Consider the following 27731-nt stretch of genomic DNA (forward strand, 5'->3'; position numbering starts at 1 on the left):
TCTTTTCTTTTTGACTCCTAAAAACAGAAGTTGCAAGAACTGCATGGCTCTAAGTTTGTCAAGCCAAAGCATCAAGGGGACAGATAATATCAGAAATGTTGAGAAATCTTGCAGTTGCCACAGCAAGTCTGGCGAGTGGTTTCCAAAAGGCAGCAGCGCAGTTTTAACCCCTGAGACAATTCTGGTTGAAGAGTCTTTAGAAATCTGTGAATGTTTAACAGACGTTGAGGCTGAGAGCCAGGAAGAGCCTGGTGACCCGATGACGGCATTCGAGCCCCATGAGAGCAGTGTGAGTGCTTTCAGAGAGCACACGGAACACAACGATGCTCTAGCCAGCATGTTTATTGACATCCTGGCAGATGAAAACAACACGCAAGACAATAAAGACTCAGGCATCTTCACAGGTGAGAATAAAACCTTTGAGAAACGTGAGTCAGAAAATCCATCACAGCAAAATGCAAAGGCAAGCACAGCCCAGAGCCAGCAGCCATGTGATATTTTTCATACAGTCTCCCTTTTCACCAAAGCCTCTCAAGATGACTACAATTGTAGTACTGTGAGCAAGAAGTCGGAACAATCAGAAGAATCCTTTGAATCTGGCTATCGGAGCTCCAGCATCAATTCCGCTTCTCTGGATGCAAGAGATCTTCAACATATGGTTCATCAAGGCCTTTTTCCATGCAGTTCTGAAAGTCACCATGACTTGTGTGACTTGATCCAGGAACCTCCAAATAAGCCATCCTTTGGGACCAAAAAAGACAGAATAAGCAACTCTGTGCAGGACAGCTTTGATCCCCTTGCATCTCCATCCATGGGGCTGTGTAGCTCTGCATATAAGAGCTTTGACACCCTTATCTCTCCATCCATGGAGCCCTGTGGTTCTGCCTACAAGAGCTTTGACACCCTTATCTGTCCATCCATGGAGCCCTGTGGTTCTGCCTACAAGAGCTGTGACACCCTTATGTCTCCATCCACGGAGCCCTGTGGTTCTGCCTACAAGAGCTTTGACACCCTTATGTCTCCATCCACGGAGCCCTGTGGTTCTGCCTACAAGAGCTTTGACACCCTTATGTCTCCGTCCACGGAGCCCTGTGGTTCTGCCTACAAGAGCTGTGACACCCTTATGTCTCCGTCCACGGAGCCCTGTGGTTCTGCCTACAAGAGCTGTGACACCCTTATGTCTCCATCCACGGAGCCCTGTGGTTCTGCGTATAGGAGCTTTGATACTCTTGTGTCTGCATTCAAGGAACCGAGCAGCTCTGCGTATAAGAGCTTTGATAGCCTTATGTCTCAGTCTATGGCTGACAATAGCCTGAGTACCTGTGTTGGAAGTATCTGCTCCTCACCGCATTTGACAGAGTCTTCAGAGACACCAGAACTTACCTGCAGCGGTCAAATCTATCCACCCCCTAGCAATCTGACATGTTATACCAACTATGGATCTCCCTGCACTGGTCTTGATTTTCAAAACAGCTGCTCAGAACATCCTGATTTTCCATCTTTCTCCATTCCTGCAAATGACAGTGCTTCAGTTTTCGTACCAGAGGAGGAAATACATACACAATTAGCATATCAAAATGTTCAAGAGAAAGCCAGTATGATTTCTTGCCCTATTGAATCTCAACCATCTGGTTATCGACCTTTTGATAATGCAGTTAAATGTAGTGGTACATACTGTGACAGTGACAGTGAGGTTATCTCTAGGTCACTACACAAACCCTTCTTTCATCTTTTGTACAACAACCTGAGAGAAACACCTCCAGATACCATAATCCGTGAACCTGACCAAAGGACAGATGACCGCCTGTGTCTGGTTGCACAGGGGTTTGACAGCAGTATTGTCCCAGATTTAGCCTCTAGTGCAAATGTCACACAGACTGGTGATGGCAGCCTTCGGATCATCGGCTCTATTGAGCTGTCTGGTGAGAGCAAAGATGAAAATACCAGCAGAGACGAACAGCTGTTGCATTTGTTAGAGCTGAACTGTCAAGATTTTAACAGCAGAGAAAGAACTATGAAGGAGACAAAACCTACGAGCTTTATCTGTGCTGGTAAAGGACTGCAAGAGAGCAGCAGTGACAGACTAAGTGCTGCCTTCCACTGCCACACGCACAGCTGGCGGGGGAGACGTGGGAGCGCAGGGGAGAATAAAGAGGTGCTGACTCCTGCGGTGGGCACGTGTGGCTCAGCAGGGAGGTCACCAGAGGAGTCACTGGACAGCGTTGGGATAAACTTAGAAAGAAAAACTGCAGAGCCCCAGGAGCTCCTGGTCTCAGACACACTGTCACCTCCTCTTTTTGTGGATAACCCCTGTCCTTCTGATTCTCACACCATTCACAGGGAGGGGTCCAGACTGGCACCTGCGGTTAAAGAGAAACCAGTAGAGCTATTGAGGGAAAACAATAGGAAGAATGGGAAAAAAATGAAACTTGTACAAGCCCTGGCCCAGGAGGACAACTGCTACATGAAAGTAGCCTAGCTTGCCAAGACTGATCAAACCAGTCTTTGGAAACAAACTGTATGGCAAATGGAAATGTTGCTTGTTCTTCCATCCTATCCTGAAGCGAGGGCTGCCGCGGGTGAGCCGTGGATCCAGGGCTGTGACGCTCCAGCCGCGGCAGCGCTGGCACCCGGTGCACCCTGCGGCACGGCAGAGCCGGCACCTGCCCGCTGCCGTACGGCTCTGTCGGGGGGAGAAGCCAGAGCTGAAGTTTCTCTGGCTGTGGTTGTTCTCTACGAGTGAGCAGGAGTTGTTGGTCAACACCTGTGGTTGCTGCTCGGGCTCTGGGTGTTCTTTGGGAAGCAAACAAAGGTGATGTGGAGCTGACACCCCTCCGAGTGGGACGTAGGTGCAGGTCCCAGGGAAGTGACTGACGGGCACTGGCAGCGGCACACAGCTGCCAGGACCTACTTACTGCGGGGGAGCAGGGAGGGGCTGTGTTCCCAGCCCCGGCATGGCCCTTGTATGTCTAAACTTGCTCAGTCAAGACCGGAAATAAAGATTACTGTAATTTGGGCTTGAGCAATGCTGTTGTTGATGATTAGTATCTTATTCTGTAGAAGCAAGCAGTTATTTAACACTTCTACAGCTGTAAATGGAATCAGACATTTCTAAACACTGTTCTCCCAGAAAGGTTATCCAGTTTGTGGTCACGCTCCCTAAACTGACGGAGCATTTTTTTGGCCTCTTGGTTTGGTCCAGTCAGAATGGGAATTATGCCTGCAGCTTTAAGGCAGCATATACTTCTTGTTGAATAATTGTTCCAAAAGTTTTACTCACAAATCTAAACTTTCTACGGCATTATCATGTATTTTGGTGTGGTAAATTCCACCCTAGTGTCCTGACAGTGGCACAAAATAGCTAAGAACCGTTAAGTAATTTTATGTGTATTAAAATATACGTGTGTATTCTCATTATTTAGAAAACACTATTTGCATTGCCATTCATAAGGAAGGAAACCGTAATGCTAAGCACAGAGGCTTGTTTAACGTGTTTTGTAAGTAACATTTTTGTACTGCAAATGTCTCTGCAAAGTTCAAGGTGGCCAAGTAGTAGAGGTATCTCTGGATCAATTTTGCAGTGGTAAAAAAACGGTGGGTAAGCCCTGGAAGGAGACTCGAGGTGAAGTGTCTGTATTTAGATGTGACAGTATTTGTACAGGCACCAGTTTGTAGTTCACTTTCACTAAGGTGATGGTTAGTGAAAGACCCTACTAATTGTAGCTAAGGTGCTGATGAACGTGTTATTTGTTTTTACTTAAAATACCAGGTTGAATGTTATTTTCACTCATGTGAGGTTTAATTCTATCAGAAATACTTTTTTGTTGCACAAGGACAGTGGCTGCTGTAGTTGCCACCAGCACAGAGGCTGTGGAGCAAGAGGGCTGTGAAACCAAGGGATGGAGACGCTCTGCAGGCCCCACGACCGGCCTGCACGGACTGGGTGGAGCAGGAGGATGCACGGAGGCCGTGGTGTGCCCCATGAGTCAGCCGACTCACTTCCCGAAATCCAAGCAAAGTCAAGTTTAAGCAGAATCACACAGCTGGTTACTGCAGCTGCCAGAATGGGTCACTCAGGGCTCCCTGCGGTGACACCCGCTGTTCGGGAGGCGCAGGGACAGCAGCAGTGCCTCCTGCTTGTCCTTGTGAAGCCCTCGGGAAGGCTGGCCCTTGGCTGGAGCAGCCAGGAGAGCTCTGGCTTTGTTCTTCCTCATAGCTGCGCCCTCCTGCCTGCTCATTTCCAGTGGATGGCTTTCTGCATGTGCGTATACATCCCCTTCTTTCCCTTCTCTGGTGAAACTGAACTGTACCTCTTTGAGAAGGGGGAGCCCTGTTCCTTTGCCTTTGCATAACCCAGAACTGGGCATAAACCCTGGGGCTGGGGGCGGCTGGCCAGCTCACCCCATCCTGCCTCACTACAGTTCATGTTCCATCCTCTTCTGCTTCTGCCGGCGGGTATTGCCGAGCCGTGAAGCACAGGTGTGTTTCCAGTGACAGGTTCGTGGAGCTCGTGGAGTTCTGACCAGGCTGGGACTACCGACAGGTCCTTTTAACCAGGGGAGGGCTCCTGCCAGGACAGAGAATTACTTACAGTAAGCGTATTTTCAGTGGTTTTCAGTTTGTTTTGTAAGAATGCAGTGTGAGTGGAGTTTGTGTACAGTTTTAGTCTAGTTATATTGCCACTTATTACATGCTCGCAATCGCTCCATCTCCACACCTTTCTCACCTGGCTGCTTACCAGGTATCAGCAACCTGTCTCACCGTGAGTGAAATGGGTTCCTGAGAAAAGCAGGTGTGTTTCCAGTTTGGGAGCAGCTGGTTCTGGCACACGGCTTTTCCCTGGCCGAGAATGCCACAGCTTTGCCTTTTTTTCTTCCTCTTCTTGTTATTAGGTCCTTGGAAATGCACACCAGTGTGGAACAGGTGTTGGCAGATTCCTCTCCATCACAAGGTTAGACATTGCCTGTGGAAAACTAACAATAACCACAAGATGAGGGTGAGACTAGTGTGGAGCAGGAGCGAGTTCTTGGAGACAGAAACAAGTTAATTTAGGGTGAAGGAGGGATTAGGTCAGCTTTTTAAATAACTTGTTTCTGCGTCTTGCTTTGGGACCCTGCATTGTTCAGGTAGGGTGCAAGGATGTCCAAGTATTTATCCATCATGAGCTACAAATTTAATCTAAGAAAACAAGCTTTTTTAGGTGTTGCATTCTAGCGGTGACATGGCCAAAGGAACAAGGGGTGAGAGAACCAACTGAAGGGGCTTTGACTTCCAAAACCCCACTTGCTAATATTTATCTCTGACTGGAGTTCTGTGACAAAACTCCATAGTGAACAGAGACTGAGAGGACAGTTTGAATTCTCCTAACCATGTTTTTTTCTGTAGAAAATTCCTTAGGGAGCATGGTTTGTGCAGTTTGTATTCTAGCTCTGACAGAGGTACTTCCAAAGTGTGTAACTTTGCATACAGTTGCTTTCACAAAGAATAGGTGTTTTTGACTAATTCTCAGGGGAGCTGTGCCCATGCACTGCACACACACGTGCGCACACACACAAATCACTACCCCCCTGCAGCCTGCTGAGTACAAGGTCTGTCCCAGCCCCCCCCACGGTGATGTATCATGATTGCACGTTACTCGGAACTTCAGGCAGTCACGTCATGCCACCAGCTTCTCATCAGACGTGGCAGCCGCAGCACACAGCCCTTGACGCCCCGGCTAAACTGCAGTGCTGAGGTCAGAAGCCAAGCAACAGCTCAGCGTGACGGTGCTGACCGTCAGAGCAAGGACACCGATGATCCAGTCCGGTTTTCAGCTGCAGGACTACTGCGTAACAGTTTCAAAGCAGATTGCTCCAAAGTGATGTTGAGAGGAACTTTACATCGCTGCTGTACTTTGGCCAAAGGTGCTTTGTAGTGTTTGTCCCTTGTGCTGTCCTGCTTCCGTCCTGCTCCTCAGCGTCTTTCTACAGCATGAAATTTCCACACAGCCACCTTCTGCCCCTGCAGCAAGACTGCAAGATGACAGAGAAGAACAAGTAGCTGCAGTGCCAGATGAGCTGACTGCTGTGGCACATTGAGCGGCACAGGAGGGAGGAGCAGCTGTTTTCTTCTTTTTTTGCTCTTGGCCAGAATGCTTTTATAAAACAGTGAACATCTGTGCAGGAGACCTGCAGTTTTGTATTCTGGATGCAGAGAGGCAATTGTAATGGCAAGAGTTGATGGGAGTATCAGCCTGTGACCCACAGCCTGGTTTTGATAGAGGGATGGCTGCACTAGACCTGCCTGGTCCATGGAGTGTGGCTGGCATCCTGAGGAGCTCCTGTCCCGAGTCACTGATGGAGCAGCTGCTTCCACGGTCCTGCTGTGCTCCATCATATCAGAGTCAGGCATGTGCAGTAATGTGGTGTTTTTCCTCTGCTTTAAGGTTACTGTGTTTATGACTAACATATCACTGGGACTTTCCTACTTGCTGCTGTTTCCCCAGCTCTTAGACATGGGGGAATTTGCCATAAGCTGAAGAGTTTGAGGTTGGCTGCCTCTCCCCAGCACAACCACTGCTAGTTTCACTTGCAGTGAGCCACCCACACAGCAACAAGAATTACAACAGGGTAAGAAAGCCCTGGACTGCCTTCTGGGGTAGAACTTGCACACCTGGCTCAGGGTTGTAACCAGCCCCCGGTTCTTGGTGCTCTAGAGCTGCTGTGAGAGCCTGGGCTGCGCTGGCCGTGCGTGGCCCCACCGCTGTGGCCCAGCGCGGTGAGCAGCCGGCAGGCGGGGGAGCCGCTCTGCCAGGCTCGGGCGTGTGGCCCAGCGCGGTGAGCAGCCGGCAGGCCGGGGGAGCCTCTCTGCCAGGCTCGGGCGGTGCTGCCGACACCGACCAGGACACGTGTCTGCAGGCCCTGGGCTTGGGGCTGCGCAGGGCAGTTCTGTGCCAGTGCTCTGCTCCCCCTGCCGAGCTGCGGCACTGCACAAGCACGCAGGATGCTCCTCCACAACAGCCGTCAATGGCCTTGTTTCCTCCACAAGGAAAGGCAGTAGGACCCATAGTTTAGCTTGTGCTACCCATTCCATGGTCTCATTGTGTACTGGGCCCCTGCAACAGACACATGGGTATCAGGGATTCTTCCCACTTCTGGTCAGGCCACCTTTCCTGTTCTCATGACTTGCCTTAAAATCCTCCAGCTGCGCTCCCCAGGGTGAAGGACCAACACATTCAGCTGCTGTCCATATTGTTGCTATTTTGCGTGTTATCCACTGGTGGTTTAGCTTCCTGCTGGTCCTAATACATCACTTATAGACTTGTGCACATGCGGAGTGGCAGGGTGAGGACTGTGGGCACTGGGCTCTGCAGAGCTGGTCACAGAGCAGCAGCAGGAGACCCCGGCAGCCTCCTTGTTCGAGCAAGAGCCTCGCTCCACAACCAGAGCCGTTACGGAGCATGACGTCTCCTGGCCCCTGCTTCTTGTAGGAACAACTTTCCCTGAGCTCTTCTTGCTGAGCGCTGTACGTGTTTACCAGTGCTGATTTGGATGCAGATCCACTGATGTGACACAGTTTCATCGGTTTAGTCCCTGCGCTTTAGTGTAGCAAATAACCCCATGTTGTGGCCGTTTTAGCCTCAAACAAAACAAGCTGCTGCCTTCTACCACCTTACAATGAATTCGTATCAGCATCACAGCAAAGCCACATCTTCACAGGACTAGGACTGCCCCAAGAAAGTCTCACAAAGCCTTTTGGCTTTACGTAGAAATATAGTTTGAAATTTTGGAAACATTGGTTACTTTGGTGCAATCTGTTTCTGTGAAAATCCTGTTTGTCTCCAACATTGTTAATATGCCCCAAGATATCACAAGGTGTTCCTCATAACTGCCTGTTTGTCCATCCTGCACCCCCGTGATGCCTTTTCTCCTAAAGACACGGCACATTGCCGCCAGTGACATGAGAAACCACCGGTTGTGTTAGCACTGCATGTTCTGCGGATGTTCTGCACTGCGTGCAGCTGGAGGCAGCTCCTGCGTGGAAAGGGCTCCCACTGGCAGAGGGTGAAGATGGCTGCTGTGCTTTTCACCCCGCTGAAACACAGGCACACTCCATTGCTGTACCCAGCCCCAGGTGTGGGAGACCTGCTGTGAAACTTGTGGCCAGGCAGTGTGGGTGGGAATGCTGATATTTGACAGCTGTGGTGAAACAAAGCTCCAAGCTCAGGTGAGGCTCTTGCTGTAAATATCTCTATGCCAGCAGCAGGGTTCTGGTCTTGCTGCATCTGTGCGAGCAGAGATCTGGGGACAAGCTGATGTGTGTTGGCTCTAGATGGGTCTGTCAACCTGCAGGAAAGGAGCAGAGAGTGCTGCCAGCACTGCTGCCTCAGGTGAGTGCTGTGGGGACATGTGGTGGACTTGCTGCCCTCATGCAGGGTCAGTGCTCTTTGGAGTCACAAACACTGAAGGTGTGACCTGAGACCAGTCTGAGAATGGCTGTGATGGGGGGGGTGGAGAGGATGAGCCACATCAGCAGGACAGACAAGAAAAGGCTGGTGCTTGCTTTGTGAAGCTGCAGGAACCCAGCTGTGGGGCAGGGCTCTGATAGACATCTGGAGAGCAGTGCTTGTGGGCTAACCAGCGGGGTCCGGGCTCTCGGTAGGGTGCTGTGGGGGCTGCCTTGGGCAGAGCGCGCTCTCCTGTGGGCTGAACGTGTACAGCACAGCGAGGCATCTGGGGAGACGCTCTGGGCACGTTTTGCATGGTGTGCAGAGGAGGGTGGTGGGTTTGAGCCTGAGCAGAGCTGCAAGTTTCTGTTCCAGATGGTTGGGGTGAGTTCACAGGCACAGTCATTCCTGTTTCTGTTTACCAGCATGTGTCTGGTGATTTCCTAAGAGAAGATAAAAGCCTCTGTGTGAGCAGGACGTACAGAGTCACAGCTCCATGAAGGTAAGCCTTTCCTCTGGTAGGAGCCCAAGTGATGTCCTCCTACTGCAGCCTTCATGGAGAACGGGTTCATACTTGATGTGTGTTGGGGAAAGCAGGAGGCTGAGCCCAGTGTTGGTGGCTACAAGGAGACAGCTGCAGAGGCGGGAGGGCAGGGTGCTGGTGTCTGTGGGTGGCACCCAGCGTTCCCAGTGACAGCACCGCGCTCCTTCTCTTCCCCGCAGCATCCTGTGCCAGCTCACTGCCCACCAGCTGCGGGCTGTGTTGTTTTTCAACATGCTGCTCTGCTGACTAACACCTCTGCTTTCTGCCTGTCTCATTCATATTTTACCCTGTTTCCTGAGCTTTGAGGTGGTTTCTTCTATTGCTTTCCCTTCCAGTAGAACAGTGTTACTCATGTCTCAGCTGTTCTACTGCCATTTTTTACTCATTACTTATCGTAATGTATGATAATCTTCTTCCTAAATGTCACCAGTCAGCAGAGGTGCCTTTTACCCTAGAGTTATACCAGGTCTGTGTCTCTGACAATGCTGAGGGTATTGCTTTAATTCCATTGTGACAGGAAGAAAACACAAAGGTAGTACTGTTCGTGTGGGGGTTTTTTTTCCCCACATTGTGAAGTTGATAACTTCAAGTGCCACTAATCCTCTCTTCTGGAGAAAGGAGTTGTCAGGGATCTGTTTTGTTCTTCACCGTAGAAATGTATTGTACTTAGACTGGCCAGCCATGACTCCCCCAAATATGTATTCTCCCATGTAGCTACCCGAGGAGCCTGAGGTCGGGGCGGGCGCTGCGGGCTGGGCTGTGCCAGGTCTCTGCGTCTCCTCTCGCTGGGCGGTGGGTGCAGCAGGGCCGGGGGCTCTTCAGCTCAGCAGCTCTGGGGCTGCACATGGACCCACTCACCCTGGACCCAGCTGCTTTGTGCCCTCTTCACTGCTGCCATCTCCTTGGGTTATTCCAGCTCCTTCACCTTCCTACCACCACGACAGGCTGTGTGCCCAGCCCCCTCCATAGTGCTGCTCCTCTTGCCCAAGGACACAAGGAGCACACGCTGGGCTTCTTGCAGCCCTTTTTAAGGTCTGTGGAGGTGAGCTGAGCTACACTCCCTCGGTGTCAGCCTTGCACTCCGCAGAGCCCCAGCCCAGACACAGCTGCAGGCATGAGATGGGGTGGGGTGAGCCCCCGTGCAGAAGCCGGACCGCGTCCCTGTGCTCTAGGGTGGGTGCTGTGCCCTGGTCCCAGTGGCTGCTCTGGGGACAGGTGTAACCGCAGTGCAGTGGTACTTGGCTGTCTCTGAGGTAGTACACATGCTATAGTTAAGTTAACCATTTAATGCCTTGACACTGATGTCTCCCCACTGCAAGGCTCTAACGCCATCAGCCCCACTATGACCTTTAGATCTAAGGCTTGTGAGTTTTAATGTGCTCTCCCACGTTTTTCTTGTGTAAGAGAGCAGAGCAATCCACTAATGTTGTGTGGGTGTTCGGACCCGAATTTGTTGCCTCCTCTGCTCACCACATCCTTCTGTCGGCACAGTAATACCGATACAACGGTGACGTTCATCACTGTATTCCAACACGCGGCCGCCCTTGCTGGTGGCAAGCTGGCTGTGCTCTGGCTCAGAGCCGATGGGCTCCACCTGCTCTGGGGCTCCTGTGCACGCAGCGGCTGCAGGAATGGTGTAACCAGGCCAGCCATGGACTGTCAGAGGGCTGGGATGGACAGCTGAGAGGACAGGGCAAGGTAATGTCCATGTTTTCACCAATTTTCCCTGCTCCTAGTTTGTTACTGCTTGCTATCTGTGACTTCACTGTAAGTCTTTCTGATAGCTGATGTGGCCCTTGTGCCACTGCTGTCATTGCTGTTGACCTCTACTGGACAGCTGGAGAATCCTTCTATCTCCCTGTTGCTTTAGCATTGGGATTAGATGGCAGTGTACAGTGATAATGATTTTTTTTCAAGAAAAAAGCTGGGTTTTGCATATAACTGGTGAACTAAGAGGCTTCCACTTCTTTTTTTTTTTTTTGAGTGTGGTTATTTATTTTTTCATGCTTGGAAATGTCAGATTAAAAATAAATATTTAAACTGAGTTCTTAATTGGGCTTTTATTTTTGTGGAAGTTTCGTAAGTGTGTACATTTCCTGGAGACACTTTCAAATTCTGACCTTAGACTGCATTCATCTTTTGCAGCTTATAGCGCCATATTTCCAGATCCTTAACAAAAATAGTATTTGTAAATGTCTATGTCTGTATTGTTCCTATTTTTTATTCTCTAGTATATTAAAATCTTGTAGCATAATTTACATGTGCACATCTATATGAATGGTTAATCAACTTTATCACTGCTTTCACACACTGTTCCCTAGGATACTACAGGATTTTAGCAATGGTGTTTAGCAGCTGTACGATGACATCTCATAAGAATTAAGTAACTGTGTTTCAGAGATGCATTTTACCGACAGAGAAATTGAAATTCAGGTGTAGAATGGACTTTTCTAACACCAGACAGGGAATAAATTCCTGCCTGTGCTCATTGCCTACTGCCATTCTTCCCACCAAGTGAATAAACACATGTGCAGGGTGCTGACACATGGGAGCAGATGGGAAGGATGTAACAAGTGGAGGGATGTAGAAAAAGTGGGGGGTCTTAGTCCTAGAGCAGGATTGGGGCTTGCAGGGGGCCTGACGGGAGAAAGCTTCAGAGCAGGGGGTGCTGCACATCTCTGAAGCCATGAGCTCTTCAGCCATCAGAGATCGCAAAGACGCTGCTGCAGAGCTGCACCTTCCCCAGCTCTTCTGCACACACATCCACATCTCACAACAACCTGGGGCACAGCCAGGAGGCCGGACACACGGAGCGCTGACACTTTCCGTGGTGGTCTCAGAGGCCTCAGTCCTTCCCACCCCGCTAAGGTATGAGAACTGTGTAAGAAGTGAGGGAGATAAATGTTGGACTAATCTGTGGACCCTGTCAAGGGGAAGAGGTTGGACGGTAGAGTTGCAAGTGAGGAGGCATTGTTTCCTTGCTTCACCTGTGTTAACAGATCCTACTGCTTTTTTGTCTTATTTTGGCTACTGTGCTCTTGGTGAGGAGGAAGCTTCCTTCTATATCACGATGTTGTATGTTAACCTCTTTCTAGTGTGTAATGGCAGCTTAAGACATCTCCATAAGACCTGGGCGTGTTGCTTCGACTTTTTCCTGTTCGGTGCTTCCTGTCCTGTTGGATTGATGATACCAGTCCCTGAGCAGAGGAAGGAAAATAGGGGAGGCACTTTAAAGCAACCACAGGTCAGGCATTAGGCTGTGTCTTGGCAATAGGAGACTGCACCACCAGAAGTAGTGGTAACGACAGTAGTTGTCATACAGAGAAAAATTGAAGAAGTGGGATCAGAGGGGTCAAGGAAAGATGTTTTATCAAGGAAATGCATGAAGTGGAAAGATGGGCTGGAGTGTGGGGAAAGAGAGTTTTTGTCCTGACACTTGCAGCAGGTGAGGGAGACTAGTGTGGCTGCTGGGCTCCTGGCTGCGCCTGCAGCGTGTGCTGCGCCTGCAGCTCGGCTGCTCCCGCCGCGGGGCTGGGGTGCTGCGGCAGTGAGGTGTTTGTGGCACCTCCCGAGCGAGGTTGCTGATCTCATCTGGACACTGTGGTGCCTTGAGAGCAAGTCTCTGAGCTCGCATGGGGCTGCAGGGGCTTTTCGGTGGCTGCTAAATTTATTTTGCTTTCGTTATTTGAGTAAACCTGGGAAATTTTTGAACACCACAAATGTTCCTCAAGTGGGAGAGGCCTCACTGGTGTTCTCTCTGCTGAGTGACTGCGTGTTCGCTGATGGTGGTGGGGGAGGCACAGGCACCTGAGGACCTGGGTCGTGCACCTGTGTGCCCGGTCTCTGACAGTGCTGCTCTGTTCAATGGCATGTGGGCTCTCCCTGCTGTCTGTGCATCCTTGAAACTTGCTGCAAACACAAGTATGTCCCAAAAATAATACCGTTAGCTTCCCCAAAGTCTTGTCCCCAGGGAGTCTAACGCATTTCAGAATAGCTTGAGAAAACAGTGCTGAAATCCATATCAGGTATCAACAGCCGGTGCTCTGCAGGGAGTTTATTTTAAGTCTTTCAATGCACATCTGTGTGTTTCTGTAAATGTTAAACACTGTGACAACACAGCCTTAATTTGATATGCAGCTTGAGGGCCTGGTCTTAGACCAGAGGCTGTGGGCTGGGCAGTCATTTGTATGTGATGCTATTTCCTCATATCGTTGTAAGCATCCTGCTATCCTCTTCTCTGAAGACTTTCCTGTTCTCTTCACCAACCTGCATCAGTTTGGTGAAGTAAGTGCCTTACTTCAGACCCTGAACTAGGTGCTGTACATCATTCTCTTCTGTGCCACATGGGAAGCTGTAATATCTTTATGTCTAGTCTGCCTTCCTGGAGTCCCTTAACTAGATATTCCATGCATATTTAACCATGGGTAGGCCAAATCAATGAGTTTGCACAAACCTTGCTCATACGGACCCACAGTTACATTCAGATTCTATCTGACTAATTCACTCTACAGATGTTTAAGCCACATCACTGTTACTTCTCCTAGCTGCAAGCTGTTTCTAGTTGCAGGAAACCAGTGAAGAAAAAAAGGATTAGCACATAACCCAAGTGCCTTCCTGTTGCATGGATGGGCTGAGGCTGCAGTTGCTCCGCTGCTTGCTGTGCACATGGTGCTGACAAGAGCAGAGGTTCCACTGCCTTGGCTTGTGGGCAGGGCTGTGGGTCATCCCCCCTTAGCCCATGGAGCAGACACATCCAGGAGAGCTGAGGTGACTTGCTTAAATTAGGAACTTTAATTTCAGACATTTAAATGAAAGCAAGATTAATTCCACCTCAATTTTCAACATATGAGTAAATGGCTGAGCTGAACTTTTAATTGGTTGATGAGGTTTTTTCGTTTGTTTGTTTTCCCAGGACGTCCAGTCAGAACCAACATGAGGAACAAACTGTGGCTCCAGAGTATTTCCTTCTTCCTTTTATTACAGTACAGTAAGTTCCGAGATCTCTCTTCCGGGCTGTGTACCCATAGGATTTATCTTGGCGGCTATTGACACGGGCTCTGCTGAGATGCACATGGCACAGGGTTGTCGTGGAACAGCAGGTGAATATAGGGCACCAGGGAGGGCATTCCATGGGATAACAAGCTATGGAAGAGGCTCTTGAGGCAGCGGAGCACAGACAGAAGGAGAAGGTGCCTGGCTGGGCAGAGCTCAGCTGGACTGCACACCCCTCCAGGAGCAGTGCTGGTGGGAAAGGGCAGAGGTAGTGCCTGCCCTGCATTGAAATGTCTCCTGTTGACATCAGGATAGGATTTCCCCTCCCTCAAAAAAATCTTTGCAGTGGGACAGGTTCTGGTGGCCAAGACCCCAGGATATCCCCAGGGCTTATGGCCACTGTTGGCAGGCCAGCTGGTACAGAGGAATAAACCCCTCCTGGTCTGAGCTGCTTGGCTCAGGACTGCCCTGTGCAGTCACCCCCCTTTCTTGCTGGTTCAAACCCACTGTCTGAGCTCCAGCTGACTCAGAGCTGACTTTCTGAACAGGTCAGCTGGACAGAAAAAGGCAGCGACAACAGTGCCTGCAGGGAACAGAGGTGCAAGTTTAGCATCTTGCCTGCTGCTTCTAGGCAGACCGTTGGACCAGCTCCAAACCTCAATTAGCAGAAAAGATTAATTCATAGTTATAGCTTCCTGCCATACAGAACCATTGTGATGTCTGGTCTGAATCTTGTGTAACACAAGCCAAGGAATTACTCTGTACTAAATTCAGTTTGGACCCAACTAGATCTTGCTGTTAAAAGTATTTGATTTTTGTTTCTGAAGCTGCCAAGGATGGACAATTAATCCTAGATATAACTGGGTTTATGAATTATTCCCTTCTCAGTAAAAAGCTGTCCTCTTCTTAATTTTGTTGCTACCTAGGAATAGTAGTCCATTTGATTGATTAACATAATAGCATAGAAAAATGCTAATTAACCATGCTTATTATCTTATTCATACCTGCCGCCCTCTTTAAGGAAAGCAGAAGGTTTATAACCCCATTTTTGTAGGAGGGTAAAGTTAGGCTAAGGGAGATTATGTTGTCCAGGACTCTGGAACAAACAGCGCTTGTACCAGGGCCCTCAGAAGAGCCTGTTGAAGGCTCAAAATGAAAGGTTAAAACTTAATGGAAATTCTAGATCAAAATTTCGAAGTCAGCGTGAAATGAAGAAGTCAAAATGAAACTAAGTGACAACCACATAGTTTGAATCACTAACAGTTTAATAGAGCATGTGTTCACCCTTGGGACCAGTCTGCCACAAGCATCCCCAAATTTCTTCTGTTGCCATCCTGATGCTTTGGGGGGGTCTTGTACACAAATCTGAGTGCCGCCCAGAGCTCCTGTGGGGAGAGGAGTGTGACTGGGAAGAAACGCTTGTGATGAGTGAAGTCAGTGGGAGAAGTTGGACTTTATCTTCCTTTGAGCTTACTCTGGCTTGAAATTAGGCTGCACCCTCCACTGGACATGCCTGCTGTGCATTGTGACTGTAAATGCAGAGACAAGTTTGTGAGGGCTGTTGTTTGATCCACGGGGCGAACAGCTGTTTCTGGTCCATCAGTGCACACGTGGCCTGCATTGATCGTTCTCTGCTCACGGCATTCTCTCCAACTGTAAAACCAGGCACTGTGGTTGTGGAGCATATCACGCAGGCCTGCTTTCATCTTGTGCAAACAGCTCTTCAGGACACAAAGCATGTTCAAAGGGCAGAGGGGAAGCAGGGAGTGCAGCTTCTCTAACCAGAGCGACCAGGGGAGGTGAACTTGCCTTGGAGGGTTTGGTGCCTGACGGATGTGAAGTAACGTGTTCCCATTAGGCCAGGGGCTGTTCTGGTGGATGGGGAGGATCAATGCTTGATTTAAGGATGGATATAACAACCTTGAGATCTTCCCCTAGATGATGACAATTTTATTCCCATCAAAAAGAGGTGATACTGTACATGTAACAGATGAATAGTCAGTGTTTGCGCGTTGTTTGTGCCAGTGAGGGGCCAGTGTGGCAAAAGTATTGAAGCTGCAGATATCAAGCTGTAGAAAATAGTAAGTGGAGAGAATGGTAAAGAAAGAATTACTAAAATAACACTTTTTTAAAATGTGCTAAGCGCTATGTAGATGTCATAAAACAAAAGACCAGCAAAGAACAGTACTCAATTTAGGAAGTGATATAATTAAAATGTTTGAATATGCTGCTGTTTCTGATTGGGTAATCATGCCTCTTTTATGTGCTACGTAAACTGAGACTCTTGCAGAAATAATATGTTACTGCTATAGGGACTATATAAGAGGGAACAGAGATAAGTTTGAAAATTCGGTCACAATTTGGGCATTTCCTGGTATTTTGGTATGCCATTTGCTGCCACAGCATTTGAATAGATTTTTGTTTGACGCTTATCTTTCTGGCAATGGCTTGCCTCCCCGCAGAGGTGGAATGCACCTTGTGCTCCAAGACTGGAGGCTCCTGGGGAGGCTGGCACAGCGTGGCCCCTTCCCTTCAGATCCAGCCCTGAGACTGTGTATGTTGATAAAAAGTTCTGCCTGCTTCATCAAGGACATTGATATTCTGTTTTCTCCTTCCAAACCTACAGCTACGCAGTGTGAAAACCTCACCTGCTTTGTGGACTATGTACAGACCCTGTCCTGTATCCTGAGAAATGACTTGGGTGCCAGTTCGTACAACCTCACTGCAACATGGTGCGTCTCAGGAGGATGAGCAAAGTGCAGTCAGCTGGAACTTCTAACATGGCCATAGCACAGTGGTGTCCCTCTGTCCTCTTCCTTGGGTGGAATTCCTGTTATTGCTCCTGTGCTGGTTTTCACTTGGTCCTGCACACTCCAGTTATCAACTGGCTTCTGCCCTGGCAGAGGATCCCTGGTTCTGTGTCCCCTGACTGGCTGCTTGCTGCTGATTGCTACACTGACTCTGGCTTCCTCAGTGTTGTTTTCTCTCCTGCCCTGAGAATACCGTGCCTGCTGCTGTTAATGGTGACTGTCACTTGTGAGTGCTTGCAGGGCTCATGACATTCAGGCCCCGGGTGGCTGCTGTTCTGCCCCAGCAGGGAAGTGGGTGCAGTCCTGTGAGTACCTTTCCTCTCCACAAACACTTCAGCATCACTTTCCCACTTCTCTCAAAGATGCTAAGCTGAGCAAATAAAATGGGGGGAAAAAAACTGTCAAATTTCAAATACAAATTTTCATTTGAACATGCTGCCTTTTTTTCTTTTCCCTTATTAATTTCTATGCCTGGTGGTTCAGTGACCGATTAGTCCAGCTACAGCAAGTGGTAGACATGGACTTGTTTGTTTGTTTTGATGGTTTTAGGGTTCCTGAGGAAGATCCAGAAGATACTGTGGCTGCTTGCAGTCTTCTGGAGTTGTCCAGGAACACCAGCCACACACAATACGTGTGCACTGTGGACATGACTGAACTCCTGGCAGATTTCAAAGTCCGGGTGGATGTTACAGAGACGGCTAATAGGCAGCACATGATTTCCAAAGGCTTTTATATGGCAGAGAACAGTAAGTACAAAAATGGTGGATTTGATAAATATTGTCTGAGCTTATGTGTATCTGCTAGGATAGTCTGGGCAAGGAGTGAGCGTGGCAGCCAGTGGTGGGGGGCTGTGTTTGGAGTGCTCTCATCTAAACAGGGTGCTGTGCTCTTATTCTTGCTGTTGGAAACTACAGAAACATGCTTGAGGCCGAGCTTTAGAGCTGGCTTGGCCCCAGCCTTTTCATGGGGAAATTCCTTATCCCCATGAAGCAGTAGGTGATAAATTTCCACCTTAGACCAGTCTCGTACCTAGACTGAGCAAGTGTTTGTTCTTGGCTAGAATCTAAAGGGCAGGAATTGCTTTATTTGCAAATGCCACCAATGTCTTCCCAGGAGTCCCAGCAGGCCCTTGCAATAGACACCTGAACCAACACGACATTATCGTGAGTGGTACAAGGTGTCCCAGACACAATGGAGATGACACTTGCGCTTTCTGGGGCAATTCCTAACAGTGTCTTCTGCATGACAGGAAGACTGAGTGTGATCACATAGCTGGCTTGGTGGAATGCTGGTGTGTTCCAAGTTGTGCAGCAAACTCTGTAGAAAAGAGGTGGTTAGCCTGGCAGACAGGTACCATGTGGGTATATGAAAAAGGATTTTTCTACTTGGATTCTTCTGAAATTAAACTTTACATAAGACATGTTGTCTTTTTGACAAATGCCATGACATTTCAGGAAAACCTGTTGCCCTCACTGACAGAGCTTAGATTGGATAGTGGTGCTTTGCGTGTCTCTAGATGTCCCCATCCAGAGGCATCGCGGCTCAGGGACAGACCCTGCAGACTGGTGCTGGAGTTTGTGCATTACTGCCTTCCAGCAGATGAAAACAGCCTGCAGGGCATACAAATGCTTTCCTTTTAGACACTTATAACAGGGATTTGTAATGAGTTCATGCAGTGTCTGCTAGCCTGAGCTTTTCCTAATGTCTCTTTCACATTGAGGGGTATTTCCCTAATGGTGCAAGTGATCATGACCCCATGAAGTCCTCCTATGTCATGAGAAGAAAAAGGTGCTCTACTCTTTACACCTTCCAAGATGTATTATGCCCTTGCGCTGTCTTCTCCTGCTCCTTAGTGATGAGGAGATTCAGAGACAGGCATGTTCAGGGCAATGTGGGCCTGTCTTCACGGTGCTGCTGAGCTGTGAGGTTCCTGGCTCAGGACTGACCAGCCTGAAGGCAGGAATGCTGTGGGTGTTGTCCTGGGGGTGCGGGGCAGCCGTGCCACGGCAGTTTTGCTCTCTGCTCACTCTGCATTGCTGACACCATGCTGGGCCACCTCTGGTATGCAGTCGTGTTGTGAAGGGTAACACCATCCTGTCTTCCAGTCAAACCACAGCCTCCATTCAATCTGACCGCTGTCTTCTCAGACGGGTACAATATTTCTTGGGAAACCATCTACCAGAACTCGCCTTTCTACTTTTTGAATGAGGAGCTGGAGTATGAGCTGCGATATAAGAGAAGGACTGACACCTGGGAGGTAAGTGAAATGTCAGTTTACCGTCAAGTAGGATGTGCCAGCAAACAGGAGGCCAGCACAACCAGGACAGAAGTGCTGGTGTGGAAGAAGGTTTTTCATGGTTTAGAAAAGGTGTGTTTGCTTGTCTGGACTGAAAACTGGCAAAACTAAAAAAAGAATCAAGAAGCAGAAGCTGTTTGAGAAGTACTAGATCCTGTGGGGAAGGCTGGTAGTTCATATGCTTCTGCATGGGAGGATCCCCCCTGCAGCTACTGAGCAGCCAGAGCCTGGCCTTGCAAAACAACATGAAAGCAGAGGAGGTTGCTTTGCCGGGCTCCTCGCTGTGCAGCAGTCAGGGGGAGGTGGGAGCAGTCACTCCGGTCCCAAGTGTTTGGTGTTTAATCATTCACAGACTCAAAAGACAAAAGCTGTCCATGAAGATAAACGGATGCTGGTGATCCTGCCATGGGAACTCCAGCCGAACACTGAGTACGAGTTCCAAGTGAGAGCCAGACCCCGAGAAGACACAGGCTACCGTGGATTTTGGAGTGAATGGAGTCCTCCACTAATGTTGAAAACCAGCCCTCCTGGTATGTACTACCAGCTCTCCTTGCCCTTCCAGTTGGTCCAATGTTAGAATGCGTCCAGAACGCTAATCAAACCTAGTTAATTAGAACAAATTCTAAATAGCCTAGTGAAGACAGGCATGTTTGGCTCGCTTACTGATTACTTGCACCCCAGGCCTGGGCTGGTATGTGCTGTCTGTACTGACATTATCACTGTGCTGAAAAGCCCACCTGACAGCGTGGCTGTGGGAGGAGGGGTTGGTGGGACTGGCGGTAGCTTTGGGTGCTGCAGCAGGAGTGCTGCCTCCAGCTCCCTTTCCAAATGTCCATGACCCTGCTTGCAGCTTTCAGAAATGGGGGAGATGAGCAGAGATGTTCCCACAACTGAGGCTTAGCAGCCCCTTGGCTGAGAGGAGAGGGGATCCTGCACTCAGGCCTAAGTTCTGTGTCCAGACTCTGATGTCTGGTCATGCTGGGCATGGCTGTTTCATTTGGTAGCCACCACTTCCGCTCCACAGGGTGTGCACAGTACCTCATGCTCAGAAGTACACTGGTGCTTGTCATGGTGGAACACAGGCTACAAAAATGGGGAACCTTTGTTCAAATAGAGCAGGGCAGGATGACTGTGGTCAATGTTGGCAGCATGTGCTGAGCTTCCCTGCTCTCACTGATCTGCGGCTCGAACTGAGGTATTGCAAGGTGCTGTGGCAGCAGGCTCCATTTGCTAAGGGTTATCTGAGTCCTGCGTCTCAAAGGTGCTCCTCTCCATCACAGCCTGAGAGCAGCCAACAAGCACTCATCCAGTCAACACCTTTTCTTCATGTCTCTGGCCAGCTGCCCTCTCTTTTCACTTCATGGATCACCTGTGGAGGTGTCCCTAAACCAGGAGGAGTCTTGGTAGCAGGGAGCTGCCCTGCCCCAAGCATGTTAGCTCTTGGTCGGCGGTGCAGCCAGGCCATGGGGCAGCTGATGTGTGGCTCCTTTAATTGATGCAGTCTTCTCTGAGCATCCTCACTCAGACCTCATGTCTGGAGTGCTAGACCCCAGGTGACAGCCTCAGTGTCCCTAAGAGAAAGTCTGGGGTAGAAACTGAGAGTGTCTCTTCACTGTAGAAATGCAAGGAGTCTGAATGACCCTGTCTCTTTCTCTAGCAGAGACACAGACAGCAGGCATGGGATGGCTGCTGCTGTTTGGTGTTGTCGTGGCAATCGCTGCTTCAATCACAACCTTTCTGGCCAAACAGAAGAGGTAAGAATGCTTCGGGAAGCTGGAGTAAATGCTCCTATTATGTTTTCCTAAAGATGGGGTATTTGCATGCAGCCGTTTTTGCATCTTTTATATCCATGCATGGACACAGCTATGGGGCTGTGAGGGCCAAAGTATGGTCTCCAGTGGGTGCGCTTCCAAGAGCACCTTGCTTTTCTCTGGGGCTCTGCTGCCGTTCAGCTGGTGGGGACATGGCAATGGCACATGGGGACTAAGCAGGGGTGACCCAGTGTCCCAGGCTGCTCTCCTGGTCCTTGTCTGTGCTCTGCCATTGCCAGATGGGAGCTGTAGCCAGTGCTGTCTTGCCCCTTTCCAAAGCTGACACAGGCCCCGCAGTGCTAGCTGGGAGCCTTTCTGCTCTTTGGAGGGTCGTGTCCCCTTGCAGAGGGATGTGGCACACAGCGCCACAGAGGAGGGAGCTGGGCTGGTGCAGCAACAGGGCTGGCACAGCCCTCGGTCACAGACACAGTGCCCAGGGCAGAGTTCTGGCCCGCGGGTGCAGATCACAAGCCAGCCTAGCTAGGGGAAGATGCATTTCCAGCACTTGGTGCTGTTCCAGGAAGGAAAAAAATTGGAACCTCTTTCCTTAGTGTCAGCATTGTGTGCACAAGTCCTGAGGCTCACGAGAAAGGCCATTAGATGGCTCTGACAGAACAAGGCATCCTTGGATCCTCAGCCCCTTGCCAACTTGTGAGGCCGGTGAGGCTGGGCAGGTGATTTCCATTGCTTGAACTGGATCTGGAGACGCCTTGCTTTGCACCTGTAATGTGTGCTGTACTCCAAAGCCTTTCTCTTTTCTCTTCCAGCTTGTGGAAGAAGATGGTTTGCATCCCAGACCCTGCTGCCTTTTTCAAACCTCTTTACCAGGTGCATAATGGAGATTTCAAGGTATAAATGGGCTACAGAAACAAGGGGAGCACATGATAAAGCCCATCATGCTATCCTGGGCAAGGGATTCTCATTAGGGCAGAGGGTGGGGGAATCTATCTCAAGAGAATGCCAAACAGCTCCAGATATAAGGATCAGATCTCTGCAGTGTCTATTCTGTGCCACGAAGGCCTTTATGTCACACTTACGCTGCTTATTCCATGTAGGTGCTGCCTCAGTGGGTGAGCTGAGCTCAAAAGTGATCTGTGAAGCCTGGGAACCTGAAGGGAGCAGATAAAGATATACTGGGACAGTAACTGAGATTTTTCCAAAGCTCCAGTGCAGTGTTGCCATCAAGGCCATGGAGCAGACTTCATTGTAGAGCCAGATCTCCCGCTGCAGCTTCCGCAGTGACACAAGCCCAACATTAAGCGTTGTAGCTCTCTCTGAGTCAATCATAGAGGCAATACCTCTGCACATCGTCCTGGTAGGATGGCTAGAGCTTTGTGGACAAAGAACACCTGTGTGATAGTACAAAGGAAGGAAGCGTCTTTGAGTAACTCTGCATAGCCCTCCTAAATTCTTGTCCCATTTAACACCAGCCTCAGTTGTTCATGTGACAAAATGGCTTCCAAAGGCTGCAGTTTTCTGGAGTTCTCAGGGTGCAAAAGTAAAAGAACATTGAGCATCCATAAATAATGGTTGTATTAAGCTGTGAAATAACTCACTATGTCATTATCAAACTGTAAAAGTGGTGGCATGTGAGTTCAGCCATCACTACGCCTTTCTGAACAAGTTCCTGGTGTTACTGTAGCACCGATCAGAGACACTTCAGTGTCTGCTTTGTGTTTTCTGCCTTTTCTTAGACCCTCTAGGAGAGGGACACCAGCTGGGCCCTAATGATCTTCATGTCCTTTCCCACTGCTGCATGGCTGAGCTCTGCAGTTCGATTAGCAAGCACTCTTGGATGGGTGCCGCTCAAGCTGAAGCCTGCAGTGACCATCTCACTTCCTTCCTGCCTTCCTCTTTCAGCCCTATTACAGCTTCCTCTGTCTGCACCAGAGGGCTGCGGGCATCCTTCTGCTAGGCAGGTGGCCCTGGTTGCTCTCAGGGAAAGGAACCAGGACCAGGTGGGACCCAGCGTGGGAATTCCTGGTGCTCACAGTGGAAGTGAAAGGTCCCTGTGTGCTGAGAGCTGTCCTCCTTGTGGGGTGAAGCCGTGGCGTGCTGTGCGAACTACGTTCTTACTAGTTTCTGGTTATGCTGTTTGGTGCTGCTGGGAAGGGAATGAGCCTCAGTTGCCAAAGCTGAGTTGCTTCTTAATAAATTTGCAGATTAAAGCAGCAGTTGCCCACATGGCCACAGCACAAGATGCGCAGGCAAGGGGTTACAAGAGGATGTGGTGACATCACTAGCGTGTGAACAGACTTGTCACTTTTGGCTACCAAGAAACCAGTTGATGTTAGGGCTCATTCGACTGCACTCTGCCTGCATCAAAGCAAGTGGTTAGGTCATGTCTGTGAATAATGATCAGCAGCCTACAATAGTAATGCTCTGCAAGCAACAGTCCTGGGTTGGGTAGGAAGTAGTGCAAATGTTAGAGGAAAAGTTAAGACAGAAAAAGAGAAGGGAAAGCAGAGGAACATTGCTTACTCTTGTGTGTACATGGGGCCTTAGATTCATGTTGGGTGAGAATTTGCAAAGAAACGTCAACAGCGAGTAGGAAATATTCTGCCTGTTCAGTTCTAAGAAAGGGCTTTCCTGCTGTTTCTTCAAATAGCTTTTTGCAGCTTAGGTGCTTTTCTGTCCATTACAGCTTTAATAATAAGCTCTTTGTAGCTTAGGTTAAAAATAAATTAAAATAGATTTGGTGCTTGGTGCTGTCATGAAGATTTTTACATGCTCTGTGTCACAGGGTAATAGGATGTGTCAAGCTGTTCTCTTCACAAATATTATGCTCATGTCTAGTTACACGGAGCGCAGTTCGGGACAAGAGGCTGATACGATTAAGGCAGTTTGACAGCTGCGGCAACACTGAGCTCTCATGCAGCACTCTTGGAAGCCTTAGTGTTTATGAAGCTCAGCGTTGTTACCTATTTCAAACACAGTAGAAGGTGGTGCGCTTAAAGAGCCTTGACACAGCTCAGCCATTAGGCAGGTGTCAGACAGGGGGCAGAACCAAGTCTGGAGTTTGTGATGCACCCAGCCACAGGACTGCAGAATCCTTTAGGACTTACTGGCATTCACTAGTGGCACGTGCCTAAAGTTTGCTGTGACCTGTCTGATTCAGTGACTTCTCCAAAAAGAACAGAAACTTTTACTTTGTTCTTAGATCAGAGAAACCCAGAGGTGCCTTTACTTGCAGATGTGACTGAATGCAAGGGGCTTGTGATCTAGAGATAATGCGTGGCACAGGGCAGAACGTAGTACTAATGGTGATCCAGAAGGGCAAGATTCAATGTGTGGCACTCCATAATTGTGAGTAAGCGTTGTCCACAACAGGTTGTTGCTGCAGCTCTCTGAGGTCCCATCCATTGCCTACCCCTGCTTCCTTCTTGTCACTGAGAGAGACCAGGCTGGTCTGGGCATGGTTGTGTACAGGAGATCGGGAGAAGCCTGACCCGTTCCCAGGGAGGTGACAAGGCAGGGCTGTGTGTGTTGGGGGCAGCAGCAGCGCACAAGGGGAGAAGATGACAGTCTTTGCAGAGAGGAGCAGTGTCCAGGATGCAGGTGGGAAGACATAGTGGTTTGGGTCAGGACCTCTGGCTGATGCATAAAGGAATGCTGCTATAGGCAGTGACATTCTTTGCACCACAGAGAAAACTGCAAAGCCATGCAAGCTTCTCAGAGCTAATGGCTTCAATTACTTGACTCAGTTCTCCAGCAGCTGCATGTTTGGTAGTAACAGCATCTCATACCCTGCTATTTTGAAGAAGTCAATGGTTTTTAGGGTTTGACTTTGCCTCTAAAAGCATAAGAACTCTGGTCATTTCTGCGGAACCTCAAACCTGATGATATTAACCTCTGTCTCTCCCTGTATGTCCTTTTATGCAGAAGTGGGTTGGTGCATCCCATATGAAAATGACCCTTGATTTCTTTGACTGGGGAATAGTCCTTCCAGAAGTCCTAGAAGTTTACACCGCACATCCTTCCACCAGCACCTCACGGGAGGAGCTGCGTGAGCTGAGGAAAGATCCGCCCTGCAAGCCCTGTGTGTCCTGCCTGACTGCCCCAGGCCAGGACAGCCAGTCCCTGCTGTCCAGTGTGAATGGCAGCGCTGGGACTCCAGACCAGTCGTACGGGCATTTGTCCATTGATACTGTGACTGTGGCTGGTGAGTTTACACCTTGTGACTGTCAGTGCAACTGTGACCGTGTGTACAAGGGACATGAGCGTACCAGCGAGGAGGATAGTGCTGGAGAAACTGGTTACCCCAAGGTTAACATTGATGATGAAGACACAAAGATACTCGGTGACTTGCATCTGGCGGACCTGAGCACACAGGACAAAATACTTGCTTCAGGTTCTGTGTCCACTGACCACCCGAGGAGTACAAGTGTCCCAGACCACCAGCAAGTAGAAAGGGCTTTGGAAGGAGGGATAGGGAGCATCCTAGAAGCACTTTGCTTGCAGCCTGACCAGTGGGATTTGGAAAACCCAGGTTCTCTACCTTCTCCTGATGGTGAAAGTGTTTCCTACAGTGAAGGCTCCTATGACTTCTTCCCTCACATTGCAATGCCTGGTGACAGTTACCCAATGATCTGCGTAGACTTGGACACTATTGACAGTGGCTTTGTGGACTCAGACTGTGGGAGTCCAGTAGACTGTGAATTTGAGCAAAACAGTCAGAGCAACTGTGGGTCCATCCCTCTGGAGCAGGAGGGGGGTGAATTTCCACGGAGCTACGTGAAGCAGTGGGTCTCCTGTCGCTCTGACAGCCCTGCTGATGGGACGCAGACCAACTAAGGGCTTGATGTTGCCTTGCAGAGTGTAGGGCCTTTTCTATACTGTGCTACGAGCAAAGTGTTCAAATTCAGATGAGAAACAAAGTTCACTTTGTGTAAGCTCTGTTGCATACGACTGAAAACTGTAAGGTCCATAGAAATATATGCCTATTTCTATTGCTACTTATCCTGTTAATGTCTCAAACTTGATGTGTTGTGGGGTTTTTTTACATCCTAGGTCAAACCCCCTTATAATGGCAGAAAAAGCAACTGTACCTTGACAATTACCCTTTAGCTTATGTAGATGTGCACATTTTTTAACAGTGACCTTATAAAGAGTACAGAACTTTAAATTATTTTCCCTGATATTTTTGCATGACTTGAGAGTTTGGATGTACATGGAACCTTGGAAGTGTAATGCATAGCAAGCGTGTTTGTTACATTAAAGTTCCCTACCCTTTCCAAACAACATAGGTGGTGTTGCTTTTCCTATTGACATCTTTGGCTCTTAAATCCAGCTGTAATCGTTTGTTAATTACAGAAGGTCTCAGCCCTGTCCATGGGGTCTGATTAAAAACAATTCTCGTATAATCATCACAGAACTGTGTGTCCAGGAGACCAAATGCAACTCAGGTTTCAGAAAAGTTTTGCCTTTCCAGGTGGAGTCTGCAAATGAAAAGTCTTAAAAATGCATTTAATTCCAGACAAACTCTTGCTACCAGGGCTTTATACAGAATCAGCATCTCTCCCAGCGTTTTCCAAGCACTGAAACATTGAGTAGCTTTTAGAACTATGCAGATATTTCAGAAATGTTGTCCTACTTGGATGTTCCCACAATTTTATATTCTGTCTTGGACCTGATCTGCTGCAGTTAACAGGTCAGTAGCACGAAGTTTGAGCAATTTCTGTTAGCTAATAAAGCCAACCACTAAACTGATATTTGCACGGTAACTATGAATATGTTTCCCTCTGACATCTCTATCTCTGTTTTGTTTAGAATAATTGTCTTTAAAAGTTATAGTGATACTGATATTGAATGTGAAGACCTGCATCTTATGTAGGCATGGTGCTACTAACCCAGTGCTGCTTGGCTCCAGATGATCTTATACAGAGAGAACCTTTGTGGTAATAATATGTTGTTGCTGTGATACCAATAAACTTTCTTCCCTCTTACCCAAGGCTATAGCCAACCCCACAGCTCCCTGAACCAGAGGGAACACCGTAATGAAGAGAAGCTCTTTCCTTCACAGGTGAGTGCTGGGTGAGTTTTTCGATGCAACCGCATCCCTGGTTTCATTATTCAGAACAGCCATGGTTTCTGCTATGTTGATTTTGAACCTACAGGGCTTAGCTTTGCTCATGTTATTACTCCTTTAATATACCCCTAGCTCAGGGGCTTCCTGGGCTCTGCTCTGTCAGGTTTTTTTTGTTCCTTCTCTCCTTATTTTCCATTTTCCTTGTCATCCTCTGTGATCAGTCGTGTGAGGCAAGCTCAGCATGCTCTGCATCCTCCCGCTGCGCTGCAGGCACCCTGCGCGCCCTGAACGAGGCAGCAGAGGATCGAGCCAGCCCCGCGACCCTGCCCCGCACTGCCCTGCAAGGACTGCTTGCACCGTGCTCGTGTCTGTGCGAATGTGCGCTGAGCAGAAGCATTGCTGATGGTCCGTAACAGTCTTCTGCAGTTTCATCTTGCAGCTATAGCACTTCAGAAACTGCACTGCAATAACTGGCCCCAGGCTGCTTAAGGGAGGAAGAGAAACTTGCCTGTCTCTCCAGCGCCCATTTACAACACATCTCAGTTCTGCACGCTTGTTTCTGACAGTATCACTGGCCCCAGAACTGCTGAAAGAGCTGTTTTTGTTATTGTTACACTATCATATCAGCAGCAAAAGGAAGACTAGGGAAAGTGTGGGCCTGCTGTTGAACGAGCTGGGAACGCTGGTGCTGGAGGGTACAGAGAAGGCAGAAAGATACAGAATGTTGCCTTTGCTTTGGTCTTTACTGTTCAGGCCTGCTTAGCTGCTCCTGCCATGCTTGGGGAACCAAGTGATCTCACCCCACCCTGCAGAGGTGATGTTAGT

At 49.0% G+C, this 27731-nt stretch overlaps 1 protein-coding gene across 5 annotated transcripts in view; it reads left to right on the plus strand.

The window, feature by feature from the left end:
* Positions 1-26387, plus strand: part of LOC309445419 (uncharacterized protein) — a 37856-nt gene extending 11469 nt beyond the window's left edge. The window contains exons 10-18 of one of the 5 annotated variants that reach the window (XM_082064210.1): positions 28-404; positions 13882-13956; positions 16588-16693; positions 17321-17517; positions 18877-19028; positions 19420-19597; positions 20725-20821; positions 21646-21727; positions 24761-26387. In XM_082064210.1, the coding sequence (XP_081920336.1) occupies positions 28-404; positions 13882-13956; positions 16588-16693; positions 17321-17517; positions 18877-19028; positions 19420-19597; positions 20725-20821; positions 21646-21727; positions 24761-25672 (2176 nt within the window). In that variant the 3' untranslated portion in view covers positions 25673-26387. Of the gene's footprint in view, positions 1-27; positions 3814-13881; positions 13957-16587; positions 16694-17320; positions 17518-18876; positions 19029-19419; positions 19598-20724; positions 20822-21645; positions 21728-24760 lie in introns of those variants that run through there. The other 4 variants (XM_082064212.1, XM_082064211.1, XM_082064213.1 and 1 more) reach the window with 4 other exon arrangements.
* Positions 26388-27731: the final 1344 nt, after the last annotated feature.

This window comes from Streptopelia decaocto, assembly GCF_964273445.1.
Source record: "Streptopelia decaocto genome assembly, chromosome: 13".
Classification (NCBI taxonomy): domain Eukaryota; kingdom Metazoa; phylum Chordata; class Aves; order Columbiformes; family Columbidae; genus Streptopelia; species Streptopelia decaocto.